The sequence below is a fragment of the Coregonus clupeaformis genome, chromosome 21 (assembly GCF_020615455.1).
Source record: "Coregonus clupeaformis isolate EN_2021a chromosome 21, ASM2061545v1, whole genome shotgun sequence".
Taxonomy (NCBI): domain Eukaryota; kingdom Metazoa; phylum Chordata; class Actinopteri; order Salmoniformes; family Salmonidae; genus Coregonus; species Coregonus clupeaformis.
In genome coordinates, this window is record NC_059212.1 from 44,275,593 (window position 1) to 44,302,734 (window position 27,142).

The following is a 27,142-nucleotide window of genomic DNA, read 5'->3' on the forward strand; positions in this document are numbered from 1 at the left end:
ACAAAGAGCTGCAGTTAGTTTCGGAATGGGTGGCACGGAATAAGTTAGTCCTGAATATTTCCAAAACTAAAAGCATTGTATTTGGGTCAAATCATTCACTAAACCTCAACTACATCTCGTAATGAATAATGTGGAAATTGAGCAAGTTGAGGTGACTAAACTGCTTGGAGTAACCCTGGATTGTAAACTGTCATGGTCAAAGCATATTGATACAACAGTAGCTAAGATGGGGAGAAGTACGTCCATAATTAAGCGCTGCTCTGCCTTCTTAACAACACTATCAACAAGGCAGGTCCTACAGGCCCTAGTTTTGTCGCACCTAGACTACTGTTCAGTAGTGTGGTCAGGTGCCACAAAGAGGGACTTGGGAATATTGCAGTTGGCTCAGAACAGGGCAGCACGGCTGGCCCTTAAAAGTACACGGAGAGCTAACATTAATGACATGCAAGTCAGTCTCTCCTGGCTCAGAGTGGAAGAGAGATTGACTTCATCACTGCTTGTTTTTGTAAGAGGTGTCGACAAGCTGAATGTACCGAGCTGTCTGTTTGGAATACTGGCACACAGCTCGGACACCCATGCATACCCCACAAGACATGCCACCAGAGGTCTCTTCACAGTCCCCAAGTCCAGAACAGACTATGGGAGGCGCACAGTACTACATAGAGCCATGACTACATGGAACTCTATTCCACATCAGGTAACTGATGCAAGCAGTAGAATCAGATTTAAAAAACAGGTAAAAATACACCTTATGGAACAACGGGGACTGTGAAGAGACACACACAAAGGTACAGACACATGCATACGCCCACATTGTGATATTGTTGTATGATGGTATTATACATTTTGTATTGTAGATATGTAGTGGTGTAATAATGTTATATGATGTACTGTTTTATATTTTGTTTTATATGTAATGTAAGTGCTTTAATATGTTTGGACCCCAGGAAGAGTAGCTGCTGCCTAATAAATACTCTGCAAAAAAAGAAATGTCCCTTTTTCACGACCCTGTCTTTCAAAGATAATTCGTAAAAATCCAAATAACTTCACAGATCTTCATTGTAAAGGGTTTAAACACTGTTTCCCATGCTTGTTCAATGAACCATAAACAATTAATGAACATGCACCTGTGGAACGGTCGTTAAGACACTAACAGCTTACAGACGGTAGGCAATTAAGGTCACAGTTATGAAAACTTAGGACACTAAAGAGGCCTTTCTACTAACTCTGAAAAACACCAAAAGAAAGATGCCCAGGGTCCCTGCTCATCTGCGTGAACGTGCCTTAGGCATGCTGCAAGGAGGCATGAGGACTGCAGATGTGGTCAGGGCAATGAATTGCAATGTCCCTACTGTGAGACGCCTAAGACAGCGCTACAGGGAGACAGGACGGACAGCTGATCGTCCTCGCAGTGGCAGACCACGTGTAACAACACCTGCACAGGATCGGTACATCCGAACATCACACCTGCGGGACAGGTACAGGATGGCAACAACAACTGCCCGAGTTACACCAGGAACGCACAATCCCTCCATCAGTGCTCAGACTGTCCGCAACAGGCTGAGAGAGGCTGGACTGAGGGCTTGTAGGCCTGTTGTAAGGCAGATCCTCACCGGACATCACTGGCAACAACGTTGTTTTTTTCGTCAGATAGGGCTCAATTCAACACACTGTAGCCGATTCAGATAGGACTCAATTCAACCCACTGTAGCCGATTCAGATAGGGCTCAATTCAACCCACTGTAGCCGATTCAGATAGGGCTCAATTCAACCCACTGTAGTCGATTCAGATAGGGCTCAATTCAACACACTGTAGCTGATTCAGATAGGGCTCAATTCAACCCACTGTAGCCGATTCAGATAGGGCTCAATTCAACCCACTGTAGCCGATTCAGATAGGGCTCAATTCAACCCACTGTAGCCGATTCAGATAGAGCTCAATTCAACACACTGTAGCCGATTCAGATAGGGCTCAATTCAACCCACTGTAGCCGATTCAGATAGGGCTCAATTCAACACACTGTAGCCGATTCAGATAGGGCTCAATTCAACCCACTGTAGCCGATTCAGATAGGGCTCAATTCAACACACTGTAGCCGATTCAGATAGGGCTCAATTCAACACACTGTAGCCGATTCAGATAGGGCTCAATTCAACACACTGTAGCCGATTCAGATAGGGCTCAATTCAACCCACTGTAGCCGATTCAGATAGGGCTCAATTCAACCCACTGTAGCCGATTCAGATAGGGCTCAATTCAACCCACTGTAGTCGATTCAGATAGGGCTCAATTCAACCCACTTTAGCCGATTCAGATAGGGCTCAATTCAACCCACTGTAGTCGATTCAGATAGGGCTCAATTCAACCCACTGTAGCCGATTCAGATAGGGCTCAATTCAACCCACTGTAGTCGATTAAGATAGGGCTCAATTCAACCCACTGTAGCCGATTCAGATAGGGCTCAATTCAACCCACTGTAGTCGATTCAGATAGGGCTCAATTCAACCCACTGTAGTCGATTCAGATAGGGCTCAATTCAACCCACTGTAGCCGATTCAGATAGGGCTCAATTCAACCCACTGTAGTCGATTCAGATAGGGCTCAATTCAACCCACTTTAGCCGATTCAGATAGGGCTCAATTCAACCCACTGTAGCCGATTCAGATAGGGCTCAATTCAACCCACTGTAGCCGATTCAGATAGGGCTAAATTCAACCCACTGTAGTCGATTCAGATAGGGCTCAATTCAACCCACTGTAGCCGATTCAGATAGGGCTCAATTCAACCCACTCTAGCCGATTCAGATAGGGCTCAATTCAACCCACTGTAGCCGATTCAAATAGGGCTCAATTGATTATTTTTTGCAAATTCAATTTGTTTTCCACGTTTATTCAAAGTCATCACATGACATTTTTTGGGGTTCAAAGACCATGGAAACAACGTTTTTGTCCAGTGGGCTGAAATCCAGACCTGTTTTATGACTCCACTCCTTGTTCTCTGTGCCACTGTCAAACAATAGCATGACAAGAACTGGCCAGGGGTGGAATGTTAGCACAAACAGACAGGTACCCATGCTAGACCTACAGATATGGGGGGGAGACATAATAATAATAATAATAATATGCCATTTAGCAGACGCTTTTATCCAAAGCGACTTACAGTCATGCGTGCATACATTTTTGTGTATGGGTGGTCCCGGGGATCGAACCCACTACCTTGGCGTTACAAGCGCCGTGCTCTACCAGCTGAGCTACAGAGGACCACATACATATGTACTGTAGATGCAATCCTATGGGATTTAACCCATAGGAACTTTAAGGTGTTGGGAAAGGCACTGCTATCCTTTGGACATTGTGTCTCTATTGGTAGACTGGGTGGGTGGAGAGAGCATACATTGGTAGACTGGGTGGGTGGAGAGATAGCATACATTGGTAGATTGGGTGGGTGGAGAGAGCATACATTGGTAGACTGGGTGGGTGGAGAGGTACTGTAGCATTCCTGATGATACAGTCTTAACTCCTAGGGGAGTTGGCATGAACCGATAGCACACCGTGCACATGATTCTACAGACTTTGACTAAAACACGCCCCCTGTAGTCGTAGGATTGCGTCCCTAATGGCAGGGAGGGCCTGGTCAAAAGTAGTGCACTATTATAAGGGATAAGGGTGCCATTGGGAACGCAGCCATAGAGTGGGTTGGTGAACTGATGGCGTGATTGTACAGTGTTTGCTCCAATACACTCCTGTGTCCATAGGAGGGGAGTAGACAGGACTGAGTAAAGAGACCAATGGTAGGCTATAAAAGGAGGAGGCTTGATCTTTACAACACATTTCTCAGCACAGCGTTGGAGAGGTAAGTCATACCTGAACTACATTTACCTGTGTGTTAACAGTAACACATTCAGACATAACCATCGCTGCACGTGCTGTATTAGATATTTTGTTAGGGTTTTATGGCTCCTTATCTCAAAGCTTGTTCTTAAAAAACAACAACAAAAAAACAGCCGTTTGCATTGGAGCAGTTCATTAATCTCCGTTTTGAGTTTCATTTCACTTGCTCTCTCTCATTAGTGTGCAATTAGCTATTGTGGTCCTCTGTAGCTCAGCTGGTAGAGCACGGCGCTTGTAACGCCAAGGTAGTGGGTTTGATCCCCGGGACCACCCATACACAAAAAATTTATGCACGCATGACTGTAAGTCGCTTTGGATAAAAAGCATCTGCTAAATGGCATATTATTATTATTATAGTCAGTTGTACATTTTGTCTCATGCTTCTCTGATCGGTATTCTTCATTTTTCATGTTGCTTTACAACGTTTCAACGGCTGGATGCTTTATAGTCTTTTACTGTCCTCTATTGCTTGGGTTTGTTTCTCAATATGAGTAATGAAAGCTATTTTTTGTTCAAGATCAAAGTGTATGGTAACGTGATATAAATTATTTTAATTAATCAAAAGTGTTTCTGAATCTGGTGTGGTGGTTAGACCACATATACGCATGGGGACATGGGTTCGTATCCCATGTCATATACCCATGGGGACATGGGTTCGAATCCCATGTCATATACCCATGGGGACATGGGTTCGAATCCCATGTCATATACCCATGGGGACATGGGGTTCGAATCCCGTGTCAGCCCTTCTTCTCTGTCTCCTTCTGTATACGTCTCCCCTCTACGTTCTGACTATCACCATTCATCAAACAATAAAATACTCAAAAATATAAGTTAATTCAAACATAATGCAGTGAGCCGTACGTATGTCTCGCTGCAAAGCATAATCCACAAAAAGGGTTCACAAAACATTTTTTCGCAATGTTTACAAATCACTGCCTGTTCCCTTCTCTCAGGTTCACACACAGGCCAACCAGCAAGATGAAGATAGTGATATTGGCTGTGGCTCTGGCCCTGGTGTTGGCTAGTGGTGGGTCTGTCACTAATTAACTACTGAGTAAACACTGTCTTTTAACCCCTCCCGTACTGTGGTGCTGGGTGAGGCTATGGAACGGTCTCGTATTGTAACATCGATGTGGTCCTAACACAGTGGTGTGTTCTAGGTGTGTTCTAGGTGTGTTCTAGGGTTCCTATAACCTCGCTATAATCTGTGGTCCTGACACAGTGGTGTTGTCCCCTAGGTGAAGCCCTTGACTGTCTGCGCTGTGTCCCAACTAAGGCGGGACGAGACTGTGAGGTGACAGTAGAAACCTGCCCCCCAGAGAAGGACGGCTGTGCAGCCGCCAAGTTCCTCAGAGCACCGTGTAAGTAATGTTACTGACCAGGTTCAAAACCCGGGTCTTCAGACTATGTTAGCCCGCTGAGCTAAACCCTTACACTTGAAAAATAGTAATGTTGTGATGATGCTACATTACTTGAGAAAACAGCATTGGATGTCATGTCACACTAAGTTCTGTGCCAGTGTTGACAAATCGTCTCAGAGTGGTGCAGTTTTATATCGTAATGAATAAGACTATATGGACTCATCCTACATCAGCACTCCTGCTCTGAGATGCTTTGTGGACCCTGCTAAAAAATAAAAAAGCATAGATCAGCATACGTATCATGCTGGTCTATGCAGTTTTTTTTTCAGAGGGGATGCAGGCCCTGGTTTGAATAACCAAGAATAAAAGGTTTTTAATACAGATTATAGTCAACCGTTAACAGCTATCACATAGTAACATAACATTGTCCTATGTTTTCTCTCTCAGTTGGCCATTTCCAGAGATGCATGGACATGTCGGGCTGTAAGATGTTCCAAACCAACGCTTACATCAACATGAAGTGTTGTGACACTGAGAAGTGCAACACATTCTAGAATCTATATACTGGTTCACATTCTAGAATCTATATACTGGTTCACATTCTAGAATCTATATACTGATTCACATTCTAGAATCGATATACTGGTTCACATTCTAGAATCTATATACTGATTCACATTCTAGAATCTATATACTGATTCACATTCTAGAATCTATATACTGGTTCACATTCTAGAATCTATATACTGGTTCATATTCTAGAATCTATATACTGGTTCACATTCTAGAATCTATATACTGGTTCACATTCTAGAATCTATATACTGGTTCACATTCTGGACCAGGGATATTCAAATCCTACCCTGGAGGTCTGGAGTACCATCACATAAACCATTGCAGCATCAACCATCACAACAACCATCGCAACTTAAACCATCACAACATCAACCATCACAACAACCATCACATCAACTATGCTTGATATTTATCAGCAAACGTGAATCATGATTTGACTTGAAATAAACCAAAACCTTGAAACCCTTTGTAGTTAAAAAATCTTTTTTTCAAAATGATTGAATCTGAGCAAAGTGTATCAATCATCATTGTAGGAATGATACAACAAACACTTCTGAAATAAATAATCACTTTCTGCTTTAATGATTACAATCAAAAAACATTTTGTACAACATTAGAAAATGCGATGCAGATATTTTGTCTGACGACAGAAACGGCTATGCAACAAAACAAAACATCTGACTGACAACGACGGGGAGAGAAGTAGTAGATAAAGAAAGAGCTGTGTATTGGAGGGACAGAGGAAACAGCTACGAATGCATCAGAAATGTCTAAAGAGCTAATCCTAACTTCCACATAAATTGAATGTTCACTTTAGTCATGCATTGATGTCAATGGGAGACTGTGAAAATTTGACTTAAGGGAGTTAGGATTCGCCCTTAAGTTTATTGGAAGATTTCCTATTAGGTTTTAGTGGGGTATGGATTGACAATGACAACAATGACAGAGCCCAGCTGGCACATAACGTTCTGAGAACCATCCCAGCTAGCACATAACGTTCTGAGAACCATCCCAGCTAGCACATAACGTTCTGAGAACCATCCCAGCTAGCACATAACGTTCTGAGAACCATCCCAGCTAGCACATAACGTTCTGAGAACCATCCCAGCTAGCACATAACGTTCTGAGAACCATGTGTTTCTTAGAGCTCGGTGAGAGCGTTGTTGTCCTACGGTTATTTTGCATACAACCTTCCCACAACTTTCTGGGTAGTTGCTTGGCTTTGGAACATTCTCAGCACATTTAGGTGAACTTAAAAAACGTAATTGTCTTCCTATTTCATTACTTTTAACAGAATGTTTCCTAAAATGTCAAACATGGTTACATTTCATTTCAATTTTGGTAATGTTCTAGAAACGTTCTCCAACTGGTTTGACATTTTAAAACAGTTCAGAGAACGTTAAGAAACAACGTTCTTCTGTGGGAATTTCAGTACTTCAGCATAACGTTTCCTACAGTTTTCCTCATGGTTTTTATTTAAAGTCATGTTCTCAAATTGTTCCAAAAGGTCCATTAAAAAAATACAGAAAACTTTAGTAACATTCAGAGAATGTTCTAAGATTGTTATTTTAAAAACATATAAATTCTGTTCTCAGCGTCAACAAAACTCTCTCTATCCTGTATCTTGTTAAGTGTGTTCAGGTGTGTTGGCTACACCCACTAATTAACCACACCTGATCTTAATGAGTGCTTGTTTCCTTTGAAATGGGGTCTGTTTGAATAGACTAAAACGAAGAGCTTTGTATGAGTGAAACAAAACATTGCATGCTAGGTCCATGCTGGTGGCACAGTGGACTAATTCCATGGATAGAGCTGTGTGAGGACAAAACAATCATTGATTAAATAAACATATAAAAAACTAAATTCAATAGAAGGGATTGTTTGTCTTCATGACATCTCTAATATGAGAAGGTTCAATGTGAAATCAAATTACATGGAATATCTCTGATCTTCCATAGTCACAATTCCACCATAAAGCCAGAATGGACACCTGTGCAGCCCCACGTGAGGAAGCCAGTCATAGTTTCTGATACATACTTTATGAGAAACAGTAGTCTGATCTACCATCCTGATCGCTGTGCTTTTGCAAGATCAGGATAGTCGAACAAGACTACAGAAACAGCCCCTAGTCCCTAAACCCTAGAAGTGCCTTGGGGGGTAAGGGTGTAGGGTCTAGGGGTTATTTCTGGGCAGGGCCTCAGTTTTGCATCAGGGCTGAGCACAGAACAGACGAGAAGTGGATTGTGGGAAATGTACAGTATGACAGCCACTCAACCTTTCATAACAAACAAACAGAAATACTGACAAATAAACTGTTGGTGAGTTGACAGTTGAAGACAGTTGAGAAGTAGTAGTTGAACTGGCAGGAAGCCTTCAAGTAACGGGATATCCCAGTGCAGTGTCCTGTTCTCTGTTTTGATTGATCAGCAGCTCTACATCAAGGAGCAGGAAGTCTTCCCTGGTTGGACGCCTCCTTCCAGCTTCTCGGCCTCCAGGATCATCCTCTTGAACACCTCCACCGCCGTCTGAGACACACACAGAGACACACCGGTTAGAATATAACAACTCCACCGCCGTCGGAAACACACACCAGAAAGAAATAGAACAGACTACTTTACTATCTACTACGACACCACCGTCAGAGAGAGAGAGAGAGAGAGAGAGAGAGAGAGAGAGAGAGAGAGAGAGAGAGAGAGAGAGAGAGAGAGAGAGAGAGAGAGAGAGAGAGAGAGAGAGAGAGAGAGAGAGAGAGAGAGAGAGAGAGAGAGAGAGAGAGAGAGAGAGAGAGAGAGAGAGAGAGAGAACAGTACTGTAACTTCTCTAGAATGTTCCTTTCAATAGTGTGGAGAGCTGAGCTGTCCCCTGCTGTAGAGTACAGAGTACTGCAATACAGGCCTGTAGACTCCCAAGCTCAGTGCCTGTAGCAGTGTTTTTTAACCCTGGCCCTGGGGACCAAATAGGTGCATATTGTAGTTTTCGCCCTAGTACTACACTCCTGATTCCATTAATCAAAGGTTTGATGAGGAGTTGGTTCGTGGAATCAGGTGTATTAGTGCTACGATCTACGGCAGGGCTGTTCGATGTCGGTCATAGAGGGCCAAAAACACTTCTTCAGGTTTTCATTCTCTCCTTCCAACCAGGGACTAATTCAGACCTGGGAAACCAGGTGATTAACTACCAGGTAGAAACAAGCACCAGAAGTGTTTTGTCCCTCCAGGCCCTGTTCTATGGCATAGACGTGTTCTAGTTGTTTTCACCTGGTTCTCTTTAGCTGAGGATTCCATGAAGGCAGCGTTCCAGGAGTCTGCTAGTGCCTTCCCTTCCTCACAGCTGATCACCCTGGAATACAAAGTAACATCACACCAATCAGACACCACACGCACACGCACACACACACACACACCAACAGGTTAGAGGATGGCGTCACGGATACCTAGTCAGTTGTACAACTGAATGCATTCAACTGAAATGTGTCTTCCGCATTTAACCCAACCCCTCTGAATCAGAGAGCTTTAGTGTGTGTGTGTGTGTGTGTGTGTGTGTGTTTGTGTGTGTGTGTGTGTGAGTGTGTGTATCTACGTATGTCAGTAAGTAACACACCTTTCCATGTGCAGGTCGTTCTTATTTCCCACCAACATAATAGGTACTCTGTAGAGAAAGACAAAACCACATGTTGTATCCCATGTATCCGAGACAAAACCACATGTTGTATCCCATGTATCCGAGACAAAACCACATGTTGTATCCCATGTATCCGAGACAAAACCACATGTTGTATCCCATGTATCCAAGACAAAACCACATGTTGTATCCCATGTATCCAAGACAAAACCACATGTTGTATCCCATGTATCCAATACAAAACCACATGTTGTATCCCATGTATCAGAGACAAAACCACATGTTGTATCCCATGTATCCAATACAAAACCACATGTTGTATCCCATGTATCCAATACAAAACCACATGTTGTATCCCATGTATCCGAGACAAAACCACATGTTGTATCCCATGTATCCAATACAAAACCACATGTTGTATCCCATGTATCAGAGACAAAACCACATGTTGTATCCCATGTATCCGAGACAAAACCACATGTTGTATCCCATGTATCAGAGACAAAACCACATGTTGTATCCCATGTATCAGAGACAAAACCACATGTTGTATCCCATGTATCCGAGACAAAACCACATGTTGTATCCCATGTATCCAAGACAAAACCACATGTTGTATCCCATGTATCCAAGACAAAACCACATGTTGTATCCCATGTATCAGAGACAAAACCACATGTTGTATCCCATGTATCCGAGACAAAACCACATGTTGTATCCCATGTATCCGAGACAAAACCACATGTTGTATCCCATGTATCCAAGACAAAACCACATGTTGTATCCCATGTATCCAAGACAAAACCACATGTTGTATCCCATATTCCCAAATGTTACATAGACACGGTAGATGCACCCTCAGCCTCATCTGCAAAAATCTGAGACATCCGGTTTTCAGGGGCAAAAATCTGAGACATCCGGTTTTCAGGGGCAAAAATCTGAGACATCCGGTTTTCAGGGGCAAATATCTGAGCCATCCGGTTTTCAGGGGCAAAAATCTGAGCCATCCGGTTTTCAGGGGCAAAAATCTGACCCATCCGGTTTTCAGGGGCAAAAATCTGAGCCATCCGGTTTTCAGGGGCAAAAATCTGAGCCATCCGGTTTTCAGGGGCAAAAATCTGAGCCATCCGGTTTTCAGGGGCAAAAATCTGAGCCATCCGGTTTTCAGGGGCAAAAATCTGAGCCATCCGGTTTTCAGGGGCAAAAATCTGAGCCATCCGGTTTTCAGGGGCAAAAATATGAGCCGTCCGGTTTTCAGGGGCAAAAATATGAGCCATCCGGTTTTCAGGGGCAAAAATCTGAGACATCCGGTTTTTAGGGGCAAAAGGAAGAGAGCCTGTGACGCGACTTCCGCTTTTGGACATGTGCCTCGCAGTTTACAGTCCCCGGTGAAACATATAGTGCACGATACTGAATGTTATCAGATCTTCAACCAAAACCTAATATTAGATAAAGGGAACCTCTAGTGAATAAATAACACAACAATTACATACTTATTTCATTTATTTAATAAACAAAGTTACGCAACACCCAATTCCTTTGTGTGAAGAAGTAATTGCCCCCTTACACTCAATAACTGGTTGTGCCACCTTTAGCTGCAATGACTCCAACCAAACGCTTCCTGTAGTTGTTGATCAGTCTCTCACGTCGCTGTGGGTTTTCATGCATGAACTGCTTATTTGACGAGATGGAAACCAAACACTGCATTCCACAGTAAGAACATCATACCAACGGTCAAGCATGGTGGTGGTGGTGTGATGGTTTGGGGATGCTTTGCTGCCTCAGGACCTGGACGACTTGCCTTAATAGAAGGAACCATGAATTCTGCTCTATATCAGATAATTGTACAGGAGAATGTCAGACCATCTGTCTGCGAGCTGAAGCTGAAGCGCAGCTGGCTCATGCAGCAAGACAATGATCCAAAACACACAATCAAGTCTACATTAAAATTGTTAAAAAGCAACACATTTGAAGTTTTGGAATGGCCTAGTCAAAGTCCAGACCTAATCCCAATTGAGATGTTGTGGCAGGACTTGAAACGAGCAGTTCATGCTTGAAAACCCACAAATGTCGCTGAGTTAAAACAGTTCTGCACGAAAGAGTGGGCCAAATGTCCTCCACAGCGATGTGAGAGACTGATTAACAACTACAGGAAGCGTTTGGCTGGAGTCATTGCAGCTAAAGGTGGCACAACCAGTTATTTAGTGTAAGGGGGCAAAAATAGAGAAAGTCAGAAAGGGGGAAAATACTTTTTCGCGGCACTGTATGACTGGAAAACACGGAGCTTTCCAAGCAAGTGCCACAAAGTAGACAAACACCACATACCAATATTGTTGGGTGTCAACTTTGTCGGCGATTCCATTAATCGCTGGATAACGCTAGCTGGCTAGCTCTGAAGTTGTTACCATCTGAATATTAACAAGACGATACTCCATCTTAACTCCTACTCCACATTTACTGGATAGGGTGAACCTCCTCGGACAGTTTGTTTCTCTCGTCATGACCAGAATGTGAGGCGTTTAGTTTCAGGCGTTTCTTTTAGGCCTGCTATGTCAGGTTACAGTAGAGGAGGGTTAATATACGTCAGGTTACAGTAGAGGAGGGTTAATATACGTCAGGTTACAGTAGAGGAGGGTTAATATACGTCAGGTTACAGTAGAGGAGGGTTAATATACGTCAGGTTACAGTAGAGGAGGGTTAATATACGTCAGGTTACAGTAGAGGGTTAATATACGTCAGGTTACAGTAGAGGGTTAATATACGTCAGGTTACAGTAGAGGGTTAATATACGTCCAGGTTACAGTAGAGAGGGTTAATATACGTCAGGTTACAGTAGAGGAGTTAATATACGTCAGGTTACAGTAGAGGAGGGTTAATATACGTCAGGTTACAGTAGAGGGTTAATATACGTCAGGTTACAGTAGAGGAGGGTTAATATACGTCTGGGTTACAGTAGAAGGGTTAATATACGTCAGGTTACAGTAGAGGGTTAATATACGTCAGGTTACAGTAGAGGGTTAATATACGTCAGGTTACAGTAGAGGAGGGTTAATATACGTCAGGTTACAGTAGAGGGTTAATATACGTCAGGTTACAGTAGAGGGTTAATATACGTCAGGTTACAGTAGAGGAGTTAATATACGTCAGGTTACAGTAGAGGGTTAATATACGTCAGGTTACAGTAGAGGAGGGTTAATATACGTCAGGTTACAGTAGAGGGTTAATATACGTCAGGTTACAGTAGAGGGTTAATATACGTCAGGTTACAGTAGAGGGTTAATATACGTCAGGTTACAGTAGAGGGTTAATATACGTCAGGTTACAGTAGAGGAGGGTTAATATACGTCAGGTTACAGTAGAGGAGGGTTAATATACGTCAGGTTACAGTAGAGGGTTAATATACGTCAGGTTACAGTAGAGGGTTAATATACGTCAGGTTACAGTAGAGGAGGGTTAATATACGTCAGGTTACAGTAGAGGGTTAATATACGTCAGGTTACAGTAGAGGAGGGTTAATATACGTCAGGTTACAGTAGAGGAGGGTTAATATACGTCAGGTTACAGTAGAGGAGGGTTAATATACGTCAGGTTACAGTAGAGGGTTAATATACGTCAGGTTACAGTAGAGGAGGGTTAATATACGTCAGGTTACAGTAGAGGAGTTAATATACGTCAGGTTACAGTAGAGGGTTAATATACGTCAGGTTACAGTAGAGGAGGGTTAATATACGTCAGGTTACAGTAGAGGAGGGTTAATATACGTCAGGTTACAGTAGAGGGTTAATATCGTCAGGTTACAGTAGAGGAGGGTTAATATACGTCAGGTTACAGTAGAGGGTTAATATACGTCAGGTTACAGTAGAGGGTTAATATACGTCAGGTTACAGTAGAGGGTTAATATCGTCAGGTTACAGTAGAGGGTTAATATACGTCAGGTTACAGTAGAGGGTTAATATACGTCAGGTTACAGTAGAGGGTTAATATACGTCAGGTTACAGTAGAGGGTTAATATACGTCAGGTTACAGTAGAGGAGGGTTAATATACGTCAGGTTACAGTAGAGGGTTAATATACGTCAGGTTACAGTAGAGGAGTTAATATACGTCAGGTTACAGTAGAGGGTTAATATACGTCAGGTTACAGTAGAGGGTTAATATACGTCAGGTTACAGTAGAGGGTTAATATACGTCAGGTTACAGTAGAGGGTTAATATACGTCAGGTTACAGTAGAGGGTTAATATACGTCAGGTTACAGTAGAGGGTTAATATACGTCAGGTTACAGTAGAGGGTTAATATACGTCAGGTTACAGTAGAGGGTTAATATACGTCAGGTTACAGTAGAGGGTTAATATACGTCAGGTTACAGTAGAGGGTTAATATACGTCAGGTTACAGTAGAGGAGGGTTAATATACGTCAGGTTACAGTAGAGGGTTAATATACGTCAGGTTACAGTAGAGGGTTAATATACGTCAGGTTACAGTAGAGGGTTAATATACGCCAGGTTACAGTAGAGGGTTAATATACGTCAGGTTACAGTAGAGGGTTAATATACGTCAGGTTACAGTAGAGGGTTAATATACGTCAGGTTACAGTAGAGGGTTAATATACGTCAGGTTACAGTAGAGGGTTAATATACGTCAGGTTACAGTAGAGGGTTAATATACGTCAGGTTACAGTAGAGGGGTTAATATACGTCAGGTTACAGTAGAGGGTTAATATACGTCAGGTTACAGTAGAGGAGGGTTAATATACGTCAGGTTACAGTAGAGGAGGGTTAATATACGTCAGGTTACAGTAGAGGGTTAATATACGTCAGGTTACAGTAGAGGAGGGTTAATATACGTCAGGTTACAGTAGAGGGGGTTAATATACGTCAGGTTACAGTAGAGGGTTAATATACGTCAGGTTACAGTAGAGGAGGGTTAATATACGTCAGGTTACAGTAGAGGAGGGTTAATATACGTCAGGTTACAGTAGAGGGTTAATATACGTCAGGTTACAGTAGAGGGTTAATATACGTCAGGTTACAGTAGAGGGTTAATATACGTCAGGTTACAGTAGAGGGTTAATATACGTCAGGTTACAGTAGAGGAGGGTTAATATACGTCAGGTTACAGTAGAGGAGGGTTAATATACGTCAGGTTACAGTAGAGGGTTAATATACGTCAGGTTACAGTAGAGGGTTAATATACGTCAGGTTACAGTAGAGGGTTAATATACGTCAGGTTACAGTAGAGGGTTAATATACGTCAGGTTACAGTAGAGGGTTAATATACGTCAGGTTACAGTAGAGGGTTAATATACGTCAGGTTACAGTAGAGGGTTAATATACGTCAGGTTACAGTAGAGGGTTAATATACGTCAGGTTACAGTAGAGGGTTAATATACGTCAGGTTACAGTAGAGGGTTAATATACGTCAGGTTACAGTAGAGGGTTAATATACGTCAGGTTACAGTAGAGGAGGGTTAATATACGTCAGGTTACAGTAGAGGGTTAATATACGTCAGGTTACAGTAGAGGAGGGTTAATATACGTCAGGTTACAGTAGAGGGTTAATATACGTCAGGTTACAGTAGAGGGTTAATATACGTCAGGTTACAGTAGAGGGTTAATATACGTCAGGTTACAGTAGAGGGTTAATATACGTCAGGTTACAGTAGAGGGTTAATATACGTCAGGTTACAGTAGAGGGTTAATATACGTCAGGTTACAGTAGAGGGTTAATATACGTCAGGTTACAGTAGAGGAGGGTTAATATACGTCAGGTTACAGTAGAGGAGGGTTAATATACGTCAGGTTACAGTAGAGGAGGGTTAATATACGTCAGGTTACAGTAGAGGAGGGTTAATATACGTCAGGTTACAGTAGAGGGTTAATATACGTCAGGTTACAGTAGAGGGTTAATATACGTCAGGTTACAGTAGAGGGGTTAATATACGTCAGGTTACAGTAGAGGGTTAATATACGTCAGGTTACAGTAGAGGGTTAATATACGTCAGGTTACAGTAGAGGAGGGTTAATATACGTCAGGTTACAGTAGAGGAGGTTAATATACGTCAGGTTACAGTAGAGGGTTAATATACGTCAGGTTACAGTAGAGGAGGGTTAATATACGTCAGGTTACAGTAGAGGGTTAATATACGTCAGGTTACAGTAGAGGAGGGTTAATATACGTCAGGTTACAGTAGAGGGTTAATATACGTCAGGTTACAGTAGAGGGTTAATATACGTCAGGTTACAGTAGAGGAGGGTTAATATACGTCAGGTTACAGTAGAGGGTTAATATACGTCAGGTTACAGTAGAGGGTTAATATACGTCAGGTTACAGTAGAGGGTTAATATACGTCAGGTTACAGTAGAGGGTTAATATACGTCAGGTTACAGTAGAGGAGGGTTAATATACGTCAGGTTACAGTAGAGGAGGGTTAATATACGTCAGGTTACAGTAGAGGGTTAATATACGTCAGGTTACAGTAGAGGAGGGTTAATATACGTCAGGTTACAGTAGAGGAGGGTTAATATACGTCAGGTTACAGTAGAGGGTTAATATACGTCAGGTTACAGTAGAGGGTTAATATACGTCAGGTTACAGTAGAGGGTTAATATACGTCAGGTTACAGTAGAGGGTTAATATACGTCAGGTTACAGTAGAGGGTTAATATACGTCAGGTTACAGTAGAGGGTTAATATACGTCAGGTTACAGTAGAGGAGGGTTAATATACGTCAGGTTACAGTAGAGGGTTAATATACGTCAGGTTACAGTAGAGGAGGGTTAATATACGTCAGGTTACAGTAGAGGGTTAATATACGTCAGGTTACAGTAGAGGAGGGTTAATATACGTCAGGTTACAGTAGAGGGTTAATATACGTCAGGTTACAGTAGAGGAGGGTTAATATACGTCAGGTTACAGTAGAGGAGGGTTAATATACGTCAGGTTACAGTAGAGGGTTAATATACGTCAGGTTACAGTAGAGGAGGGTTAATATACGTCAGGTTACAGTAGAGGAGGGTTAATATACGTCAGGTTACAGTAGAGGGTTAATATACGTCAGGTTACAGTAGAGGGTTAATATACGTCAGGTTACAGTAGAGGAGGGTTAATATACGTCAGGTTACAGTAGAGGAGGGTTAATATACGTCAGGTTACAGTAGAGGAGGGTTAATATACGTCAGGTTACAGTAGAGGAGGGTTAATATACGTCAGGTTACAGTAGAGGAGGGTTAATATACGTCAGGTTACAGTAGAGGGTTAATATACGTCAGGTTACAGTAGAGGGTTAATATACGTCAGGTTACAGTAGAGGGTTAATATACGTCAGGTTACAGTAGAGGGTTAATATACGTCAGGTTACAGTAGAGGGTTAATATACGTCAGGTTACAGTAGAGGAGGGTTAATATACGTCAGGTTACAGTAGAGGAGGGTTAATATACGTCAGGTTACAGTAGAGGGTTAATATACGTCAGGTTACAGTAGAGGAGGGTTAATATACGTCAGGTTACAGTAGAGGGTTAATATACGTCAGGTTACAGTAGAGGGTTAATATACGTCAGGTTACAGTAGAGGGTTAATATACGTCAGGTTACAGTAGAGGAGGGTTAATATACGTCAGGTTACAGTAGAGGAGGGTTAATATACGTCAGGTTACAGTAGAGGAGGGTTAATATACGTCAGGTTACAGTAGAGGGGTTAATATACGTCAGGTTACAGTAGAGGGTTAATATACGTCAGGTTACAGTAGAGGGTTAATATACGTCAGGTTACAGTAGAGGGTTAATATACGTCAGGTTACAGTAGAGGGTTAATATACGTCAGGTTACAGTAGAGGAGGGTTAATATACGTCAGGTTACAGTAGAGGGTTAATATACGTCAGGTTACAGTAGATGAGGTTTAATTGGAAATACTCACTGAGATTTCCCCACCATATCCAGAAGTTTTTCATGGATAACCTTAACTACTTCAAAACTGGAAGAGAAGAAAAACAACATACTGTTATACATACTGTCACACATAATGTTATACATGCTGTCACATATACTGTCATATATAAATACTGTGACATATACAGTGGGGAAAAAAGTATTTAGTCAGCCACCAATTGTGCAAGTTCTCCCACTTAAAAAGATGAGAGAGGCCTGTAATTTTCATCATAGGTACACGTCAACTATGACAGACAGAATGAGAAAAAAATATCCAGAAAATCACATTGTAGGATTTTTAATGAATATATTTGCAAATTATGGTGGAAAATAAGTATTTGGTCAATAATAAAAGTTTCTCAATACTTTGTTATCTACCCTTTGTTGGCAATGACACAGGTCAAACGTTTTCTGTAAGTCTTCACAAGGTTTTCACACACTGTTGCTGGTATTTTGGCCCATTCCTCCATGCAGATCTCCTCGAGAGCAGTGATGTTTTGGGGCTGTCGCTGGGCAACACGGACTTTCAACTCCCTCCAAAGATTTTCTATGGGGTTGAGATCTGGAGACTGGCTAGGCCACTCCAGGACCTTGAAATGCTTCTTACGAAGCCACTCCTTCGTTGCCCGGGCAGTGTGTTTGGGATCATTGTCATGCTGAAAGACCCAGCCACGTTTCATCTTCAATGCCCTTGCTGATGGAAGGAGGTTTTCACTCAAAATCTCACGATACATGGCCCCATTCATTCTTTCCTTTACACGGATCAGTCGTCCTGGTCCCTTTGCAGAAAAACAGCCCCAAAGCATGATGTTTCCACCCCATGCTTCACAGTAGGTATGGTGTTTTTGGATGCAACTCAGCATTCTTTGTCCTCCAAACACGACGAGTTGAGTTTTTACCAAAAAGTTGTATTTTGGTTTCATCTGACATTCTCCCAATCCTCTTCTGGATCATCCAAATGCACTCTAGCAAACTTCAGACGGGCCTGGACATGTACTGGCTTAAGCAGGGGGACACGTCTGGCACTGCAGGATTTGAGTCCCTGGCAGCGTAGTGTGTTACTGATGGTAGGCTTTGTTACTTTGGTCCCAGCTCTCTGCAGGTCATTCACTAGGTCCCCCTGTGTGGTTCTGGGATTTTTGCTCATCGTTCTTGTGATCATTTTGACCCCACGGGGTGAGATCTTGCGTGGAGCCCCAGATCGAGGGAGATTATCAGTGGTCTTGTATGTCTTCCATTTCCTAATAATTGCTCCCACAGTTGATTTCTTCAAACCAAGCTGCTTACCTATTGCAGATTCAGTCTTACCAGCCTGGTGCAGGTCTACAATTTTGTTTCTGGTGTCCTTTGACAGCTCTTTGGTCTTGGTCATAGTGGAGTTTGGAGTGTGACTGTTTGAGGTTGTGGACAGGTGTCTTTTATACTGATAATAAGTTCAAACAGGTGCCATTAATACAGGTAACGAGTGGAGGACAGAGAAGCCTCTTAAAGAAGAAGTTACAGGTCTGTGAGAGCTAGAAATCTTGCTTGTTTGTAGGTGACCAAATACTTATTTTTCCACCATAATTTGCAAATAAAATCATTAAAAATCCTACAATGTGATTTTCTGGATTTTTTCCCCCCTCAATTTGTCTGTCATAGTTGACGTGTACCTATGATGAAAATTACAGGCCTCTCTCATCTTTTCAAGTGGGAGAACTTGCACAATTGGTGGCTGACTAAATACTTTTTTCCCCCCCCACTGTACTGTCACATATACTGTCATACATAAATACTGCCATACATCTGAGCTGATAGAATAGTTCAGCATTTCCAAAACTCTGTCCTGGGAACTGGGGACTCATTAAAATGATAAACTCGTCATCATTCTGTGATTATTTGAATCAGCTGTGTAAAAACCACAACATGCACCCGGGGGCGGGACCCAGTCTGTGTAATGCTGGTGTAGTTAATCTGGTCATTGTGGACCAGGGGGGGGGGCAACCCTCCTCTAGAGCTACTGCTGGATGTGCAGGCTTTTGTTCCAGCCCTACTCTAACACACCTGATTCAGCTGCTCATCAGGACCTTGATTAGCTGAATCAGCTTCGAGCAGGGCTGAAGTAAAAAACCTGCACAGTGGTTGACCACCCCTGCTGCAGACAATTTTGCACAATCTAAAATCATTAAAATATAGTAGAGTAAATAGCTGACTAACCTTTTATTAGACGTGACAGAGTAGACTAGGATGTAACCGTTGACATCTATGGAATAGGTCTGAGGAAAGATAGAGTATTCATCCTGGAAAAGAGAGGGTGAGATGGGGAGAGAGAGGGGGGAGAGAGAGAGAGGGGGGGAGGGAGAGAGAGGGTGAGATGGGGAGAGAGAGGGGGGGAAGGAGAGAGAGAGAGCGAGAGAGAAAGAGAGAGTGTTACGGATACAGGTATCCTGTGTGTGTTTTTGTGTTTTTCCTCTCCTTCTGCCCTAATCACAGGTGTCCTTTATGTTCCTGATTGGTGGTCGTTTGGCTGCTGATTGCTGAGGTGGACCAATCAGTGGACATTCCTCTGTATTGCACCACCTGTTTCTGGTTTCCCACTCACACCTCCCATTGTTTTAAAAGCCAGTCAGTTGTGTTTGTAGAGAGAGACTATTTTCCGTATGTGAGTATGGATACTGTGGTGTCCTGTGTACTCACTCATTTGCTGGTTACTCTGTTTGGTAACTTTGTTGTGTGTTTCTGGGAAAAGGGGAAATTAAGCAAGTTGCCCTTGGGCCTACATTACCCGTAGGAAGAAAACTGTCTAAAAACACTAGTTAGACCTGAGCAGACCACCCACTGTATTTTTGTATGATTAGCAGTAGCTTAGCGGTTCTTGAGGCAGGCAAGATCAGTTTAGTTTTTTTTTTTTACACTACTGTTTCATTTCTTGGGTCCTGCTCAGCCCTTTTTCCCAAACCTTTACCGTGTGTTCATAATAAACATTTTATGTTTGACGGTAGCTTATGGTTTGTCAGTGTATTTTTTTTGTTCTCACTGTTTCCATGTCACGATTCTAATTTGCATGAATTATGTTACGGGTCTCTTGTCCATCCACCCTAGACGTTTAAAGCCACGGGGTTCGTAACAGAGAGAGAGACTGAGTGAAATAAGTGCTTAGCCTGCATTCTGTAACATAATGGCTCAGTTTCAATGTCCATATTAGTATCCCGCTTAGATTCTAGGCCTTAGAGCAAAAGAGTAATGCAATCATTCTAATTAGAAGTATGGCGCATTCTAGTGTGGGCATTGGAACATAGCCTGTGTTCTAAAATTCTAATATGATACTACATTATGAGTAGGGCCAGGTCCCCAACCATGAGTCAATGTAGAAATGTAAGGTCTTATAAAAACGGTTTGAAGTTGATTTTTAAAATAGATCCCTGTGGTGTACACTCCTACCTGTCCCGCTGTATCTACCAACTGCAGGTGGTATTCCTGTCCGCTTATCGTGATCATCTTGGTAAATGCTGCAGCAAAAAGGTAGAGAAGATAGGAGTTAAATGGCAGTGACATCTAACAGACGATTACCGTGAACTCTCTCCATTCATATAAAGATCGTCTCTATAGAGTCTAACTCCTGAGGTTATTGACTCCTGTCATTCAGCTCGTCTAGACATATGATAAAGGTTTTCAATAAAATATGTCTCTCTAACCAGGTTCCCATCCAACGTTTTTATGGGAGTAAAGTATGTCCGATTAAAAAATGTCATGACAGTCCTGATGGAAACAGAAAAATGTTCGGTGAACTTTCCAAATGTCGACAAAACAAAATATGCTAGACAAGGTGGGCTCTTTTTGTGTGTCTGTAAAATTAATTATGCGAGAAATGTCAGTGGAAACGCTTTTATGCGCAAATATTGATTTAATAACCATCATATCGAAGTAAGCTTGGAGTCAGACATGTTGTGTGGTCCTCCCACTACGACTCGTCGAGAAAGACATGCAGTTTATTAGGCTACAGATTAAATAAATGATGATGAACTTCACAGGGTGGTGAAAAGTGCAAGGTGATGAGGGCGGCAGGTAGCTTAGTGGTTAAGAGCGTTGTGCCAGTAACCGAAAGGTCGCTGGTTCTAATCCCCGAGCCGACTAGGTGAAAAATCTGTCGATGTGCCCTTGAGCAAGGCACTTAACTCCTGATTGCTCCTGTAAATCGCTCTGGATAAGAGCGTCTGCTAAATGACAAAAAAAAAAAGAAGATACAAATACAACATTTGAGCTTGATGCTCCTTTCCAATAAATATTGAGGGTCTTGTTCTGGTGACATGATCGTCGATGCTTGGCTGCCGTTTGACAAATAAAAATAATCTCGCTTTTTTTCCCCCATGATAATCTCATAATGTAGGCTATACACACACTGTATCTGCCATCTGTTGGCTAGAGCACACATGCCAATACCGGAGTGGGCACACTCGCTATGTAACACAAAACATTTTTGTGGTTGAGAAAACCCATCAGCTGAGTTGAAAATGCGAATTTAACCGCAAAATGTATTTTTACGTGAACTATGTCATCACGCACAGCCTTTTATCTGCCACAAGTCAATTTTATGTGCATAATGTTTTTATGTGGATTTTTGAATATTCGCATGAAAATCTGTCACCAATTGAAAGGAAACCTAGCTGCTGTATCCCATTGAAAAAACTGCGTTTCTACAGTGCATTCGGAAAGTATTCAGACCCCTTGACTTTTTCCACATTTGTTACGTTACAGCCTTATTCTAAAATTGATTAAAATGTTTTTTCCCCTCATCAATTTACACACAATACCCCATAATGACAAAGCAAAAACAGGTTTTTAGACATTTTTGCAAATGTATTAAAAATAAAAAACTGAAAAATCACATTTACATAAGTATTCAGACCCTTTACTCAGTACTTTGTTGAAGCACCTTTTGCAGCGATTACAGCCTCAAGTCTTCTTGAGCTTGGCAGAGCATTCGGAAAGAATTCAGACCCCACCTGTATTTGGGGAGTTTCTCCCATTCTTCTCTGCAGATCCTCTCAAGCTCTGTCAGGTTGGATGGGGAGCGTCGCTGCACAGCTATTTTCAGGTCTCTCCAGAGATGTTCGATCGGGTTCAAGTCCAGGCTCTGGCTGGGCAACTCAATGACATTCAGAGACTTGTCCCAAAGCCACTCCTGCGTTGTCTTGGCTGTGTGCTTAGGGTCGTTGTCCTGTTGGAAGGTGAACCTTTGCCCCAGTCTGTCCTGAGCAGGTTTTCATCAATGATCTCTCTGTACTTTGCTCCGTTCATCTTTCCCTTGATCCTGACTAGTTTCCCAGTCCCTGCCACTGAAAAACATCCCCACAGCATGATGCTGCCACCACCATGCTTCACCGTAGGGATGGTGCCAGGTTTCCTCCAGATGTGACACTTGGCATTCAGGCCAAAGCTTTCAATGTTGATTTCATCTGACCAGAGAATCTTGTTGGTCTGAGAGTCCTTTAGGCGGGCTGTCATGTGCCTTTTACTGAGGAGTGGCTTCCGTCTGGCCACTCTACCATAAAGGCCTGATTGGTGGAGGTCTGCAGAGATGATTGTCCTTCTGGAAGGTTCTCCCATCTCCACAGAGGAAGTCTGGAGCTCTGTCAGAGTGACCATCGGGTTCTTGGTCACCTCCCTGACCAAGGCCCTTCTCCCCCGATTGCTCAGTTTGGCAGGGCGGCCAGCTCTAGGAAGAGTCTTGGTGGTTCCAAACTAATTCCATTTCAGAATGATGGAGGCCACTGTGTTCTTGGGGACTTTCAATGCTGCAGAAATGTTTTTGTACCCTTCCCCAGATCTGTACCTTGACACAATCCTGTCTCGGAGCTCTACGGACAATTCCGCTTGGTTTTTGCTCTGACAGGTGTGTGGCTTTCTAAATCATGTCCAATCAATTGAATTTACCACAGATGGACTCCAATCAAGTTGTAGAAACATCTCGAGATGATCAATGGAAACAGGATGCACCAGCGCTCAATTTCGAGTCTCATAGCAAAGGGCCTGAATACTAAGGTATGTCTGTTTTATATTTTTAGTACATTTGCAAAAATTTCTAAAAACCTGTTTTCGCTTTGTCGTTATGGGGTATTGTGTGTAGATTGATGATTAATTGATTTTTTGTAATCCATTTTAGAATAAGGCTGTAACGTAACAAAATGTGGAAAAATGGAAGGGGTCTGAATACTTTCCGAATGCACTGAGGGACAAAAAAGTCCCTGTATGTTGTGAAGGAGGAGAAGAAGGTGGGGGGAGGATGTGGAGGAGGGGGGAGGAGGAAGTGGAGAGGGAGGAGGGGGGAGGAGGAAGTGGGGAGGGAGGAGGAAGTGGAGAGGGAGTAGGAGGGGGGAGGAGGATGTGGAGGAAGTAGAGGGGGGAGGAGGAGGAGGATGTGGAGGGGGGAGGAGGTAGAGGAGGAGGAAGATGTGGAGGAGGTAGAGGAGGAGAAGGATGTGGAGGAGGTTTAGGGCGGAGGAGGATGTGGAGAGGGAGTAGGAGGGGAGAGAAGGAGGAGGAGGAAGAGGGCTGTACCAGCAGAATCCACTTCACACTACTAACCAGACACTATATCAGCCAGTCAGTCACAGAGCCCTAACAGGAGCAATGGTAAAGAACGCTATTATAGAGATATATATAGATATATTATAGGGGAACCGTGGGGGTGTGTTTTAGTTGTACTATCCTTGTGGGGACCAGAAGTCCTCATAAGGATAGTTAAACAAGGAAAATTCGGACAAGTGGGGACATTTCGCCGGTCCCCACAAGGAAAGGGGCTATTTTAGGCTTACATAGGCATGTCAAGAGAAGGCACCGCCTCTGGTCAAAACCCACTGTTAAGGGTTAGGGTTAGGGGTTAAGGGTTAGGGTTAGGGGTTAGGGTTAGGGGTTAAGGTTAGGGAAAATATGATTTTTAGTGGGAATCAATTGTTTGTTCCCGCTAACAGCCTCGGGTGAAGGTGCAAGCTGGTAGCACTGATATTTGTCAGACTCGGCCACGTACACAGGCTTGCAGTGCGTGGCCTCCAGATTGCGGGCCTGACATAAACTAGGACAAAAACAATTGGCTAGGTACTGCTCTGTTTCAGCTGGCGAGGGCAGCCTCGCTGTTTGGAGGCGCTTTCTGTACCCTTGAGTGCCATGCATACAGGGACCTTCGAAATGTTTGGATCCATTTTTTAGTAAATTTGATTGGTGGATTCAAATAAAGTATTTAAAATGTGTGTGTGTCGCAAGTTGTACCAGTTAAACACCAGCACCGGGAGACCGGGAGCAAGGTGAAAATCCAAAGCGCTCTAAGGTATTATATTTGAATATATGCATCACTCTGTGTTACTGCTACAGAGTTCCACCAGTGTCACAGCTGAGTCTCAGAGCTGTACGTCCTCATGTACGTCTTCATGTGTTTCTGAAGACACTTACTGTTTTCTATTGTTGGGTCGTAGGAGTCGACAAACTGGCCTTCCACAAACTGAATCGTTAGCGACGACTTTCCTACGGGGAAAAACATGTAAGATGTCATTTATCAGTTTTTGAAGAAAAAAAACCCACCTCTCAATTCAATTCAAGGGAAACGTGTGTTAACATTGCCAAAGCAAGTGAAGTAGATAGTAAACAAAAGTGAAATAAACAATAAATATTAACAGTAAACATTAAAATTTCTCTCTCTCTCTCTCTCTCTCTCTCTCTCTCTCTCTCATATAAATGTAGTAGGCCTGTCAGCTACAGTAGTCTATACAGTAGTCTATACAGTAGTCTATACAGTAGTCTATACAGATGCAGGCCTGTCAGCTACAGTAGTCTATACAGTAGTCTATACAGTAGTCTATACAGTAGAAGGCCTGTCAGCTACAGTAGTCTATACAGTAGTCTATACAGTCGTCTATACAGTAGTCTATACAGTAGTCAGGCCTGTCAGCTACAGTAGTCTATACAGTAGTCTATACAGTAGTCTATACAGTAGTCTATACATAGCCTGTCACTACAGTAGTCTATACAGTAGTCATACAGTAGTCATGCAGGCCTGTCAGCTACAGTAGTCTATACAGTAGTCTATACAGTAGTCTATACAGTAGTCTATACAGATGCAGGCCTGTCAGCTACAGTAGTCTATACAGTAGTCTATACAGTAGTCTATACAGTAGTCTATACAGTAGTAGGCCTGTCAGCTACAGTAGTCTATACAGTAGTCTATACAGTAGTCGGCGGCCTGCAGTAGTCTATACAGTAGTCTATACAGTAGTCTATACAGTGTCTATACAGTAGAGGCCTGTCAGCTACAGTAGTCTATACAGTAGTCTATACAGTAGTCTATACAGTAGTCTATACAGTAGTAGGCCTGTCAGCTACAGTAGTCTATACAGTAGTCTATACAGTAGTCTATACAGATGCAGGCCTGTCAGCTACAGTAGTCTATACAGTAGTCTATACAGTAGTCTATACAGTAGTCTATACAGTAGTAGGCCTGTCAGCTACAGTAGTCTATACAGTAGTCTATGCAGTAGTCTATACAGTAGTCTATACAGTAGAAGGCCTGTCAGCTACAGTAGTCTATACAGTAGTCTATACAGTAGTCTATACAGTAGTCTATACAGTAGAAGGCCTGTCAGCTACAGTAGTCTATACAGTAGTCTATGCAGTAGTCTATATGCCAGGCCAACTGAACAAGCACATTCGAAGACAGAACTCTTCGGTGAATTGGGCAACATCCACACTGAACACTTATAGGACGATCACAAGGCGTAATATCGGGCAGGCGCTCATTTCTTCCAGCGTGGTGTTGCGTTACAGATGACGCTCCCTATAATGGAACTATTTTATAAAGAGAGCATAATCCGTTACACATGCGCGGTCTCTACCTACAGCTAAAGAACGCCTAAAACACGCATCTTGTGTGGTTTTCTATGGTCGACAGAAAAATGGAACTCACCTACGGATCTGTAGCCGAGGATGACGATTTTTCGTGATTTGGGCTGCGGCATATCTCGTGCTGGCTATCGCATCTAATCCTCGCGGTGGATAGCAGCAACCTCCAACATAAACGGCATTAGCATGTCACGAACAGAGCAGTCCGATGATTTGATCTGTTTTTCTTTTAAATCACTATCTACTCTCGTAAAATAAGAAATTATACGTTTACAGATTAGACATTTGAATTCCCGTACATTTAGTAGAAATGTGGGGCATGTATAAAACTGCGTCACTCTCCTTTAAGATCTCACGGGGTAGCCATCAATGCCCGATGCTGATTGGTTGTGTACAGAATAAAGGCGGGCTTTATTTACATTTACGTCATTTAGCAGACGCTCTTATCCAGAGCGATTTACAAATTGGTGCGTTCAACTTAGGATCAGAGCCTGAAGGTAAGGAGGTGCCGTTCCCCTCACAGCTCCGTAGGCAAGCGCCATGGTTTATGTCTCACACGTAACAATGATTGGATCAGACAGCTGTCAGTCTAGCTGAGATTCCTGGTCCCTTTTCGTTAATAGGCCCTTTTCACGATGACGTCATCTAACTTCCGCCTTTCCGCGTAGCAGGTTAACTTCACTTCCGTTCGCCCGTAACCTGAGACTTCTCAACGAAAATACAACTGTTGACCACTACATTTACATTTTTTTTACATTTTAGTCATTTAGCAGACGCTCTTATCCAGAGCGACTTACAGGAGCAATTAGGGTTAAGTGCCTTGCTCAAGGGCACATTAACGTCATTTGCAGACGCTCTTAGCCAGAGCGACTCACAAATTGGTGCGTTCACCCTATAGC

At 42.7% G+C, this 27,142-nt stretch overlaps 1 protein-coding gene across 1 annotated transcript; it reads right to left on the reverse strand.

The window, feature by feature from the left end:
- Positions 1 to 7,286: 7,286 nt before the first annotated feature.
- Positions 7,287 to 26,927, reverse strand: LOC121535701 (GTP-binding protein Rheb). Its single transcript, XM_041842964.2, has 8 exons — positions 26,308 to 26,927; positions 24,801 to 24,872; positions 20,796 to 20,863; positions 19,572 to 19,654; positions 17,365 to 17,421; positions 9,432 to 9,479; positions 9,089 to 9,170; positions 7,287 to 8,356 (listed from the first exon to the last, which is right to left on the reverse strand). The coding sequence occupies exons 1-8, from the start codon at positions 26,357 to 26,359 to the stop codon at positions 8,264 to 8,266; spliced, it is 555 nt and encodes a 184-aa protein (XP_041698898.2). The 5' UTR covers positions 26,360 to 26,927; the 3' UTR covers positions 7,287 to 8,263.
- Positions 26,928 to 27,142: the final 215 nt, after the last annotated feature.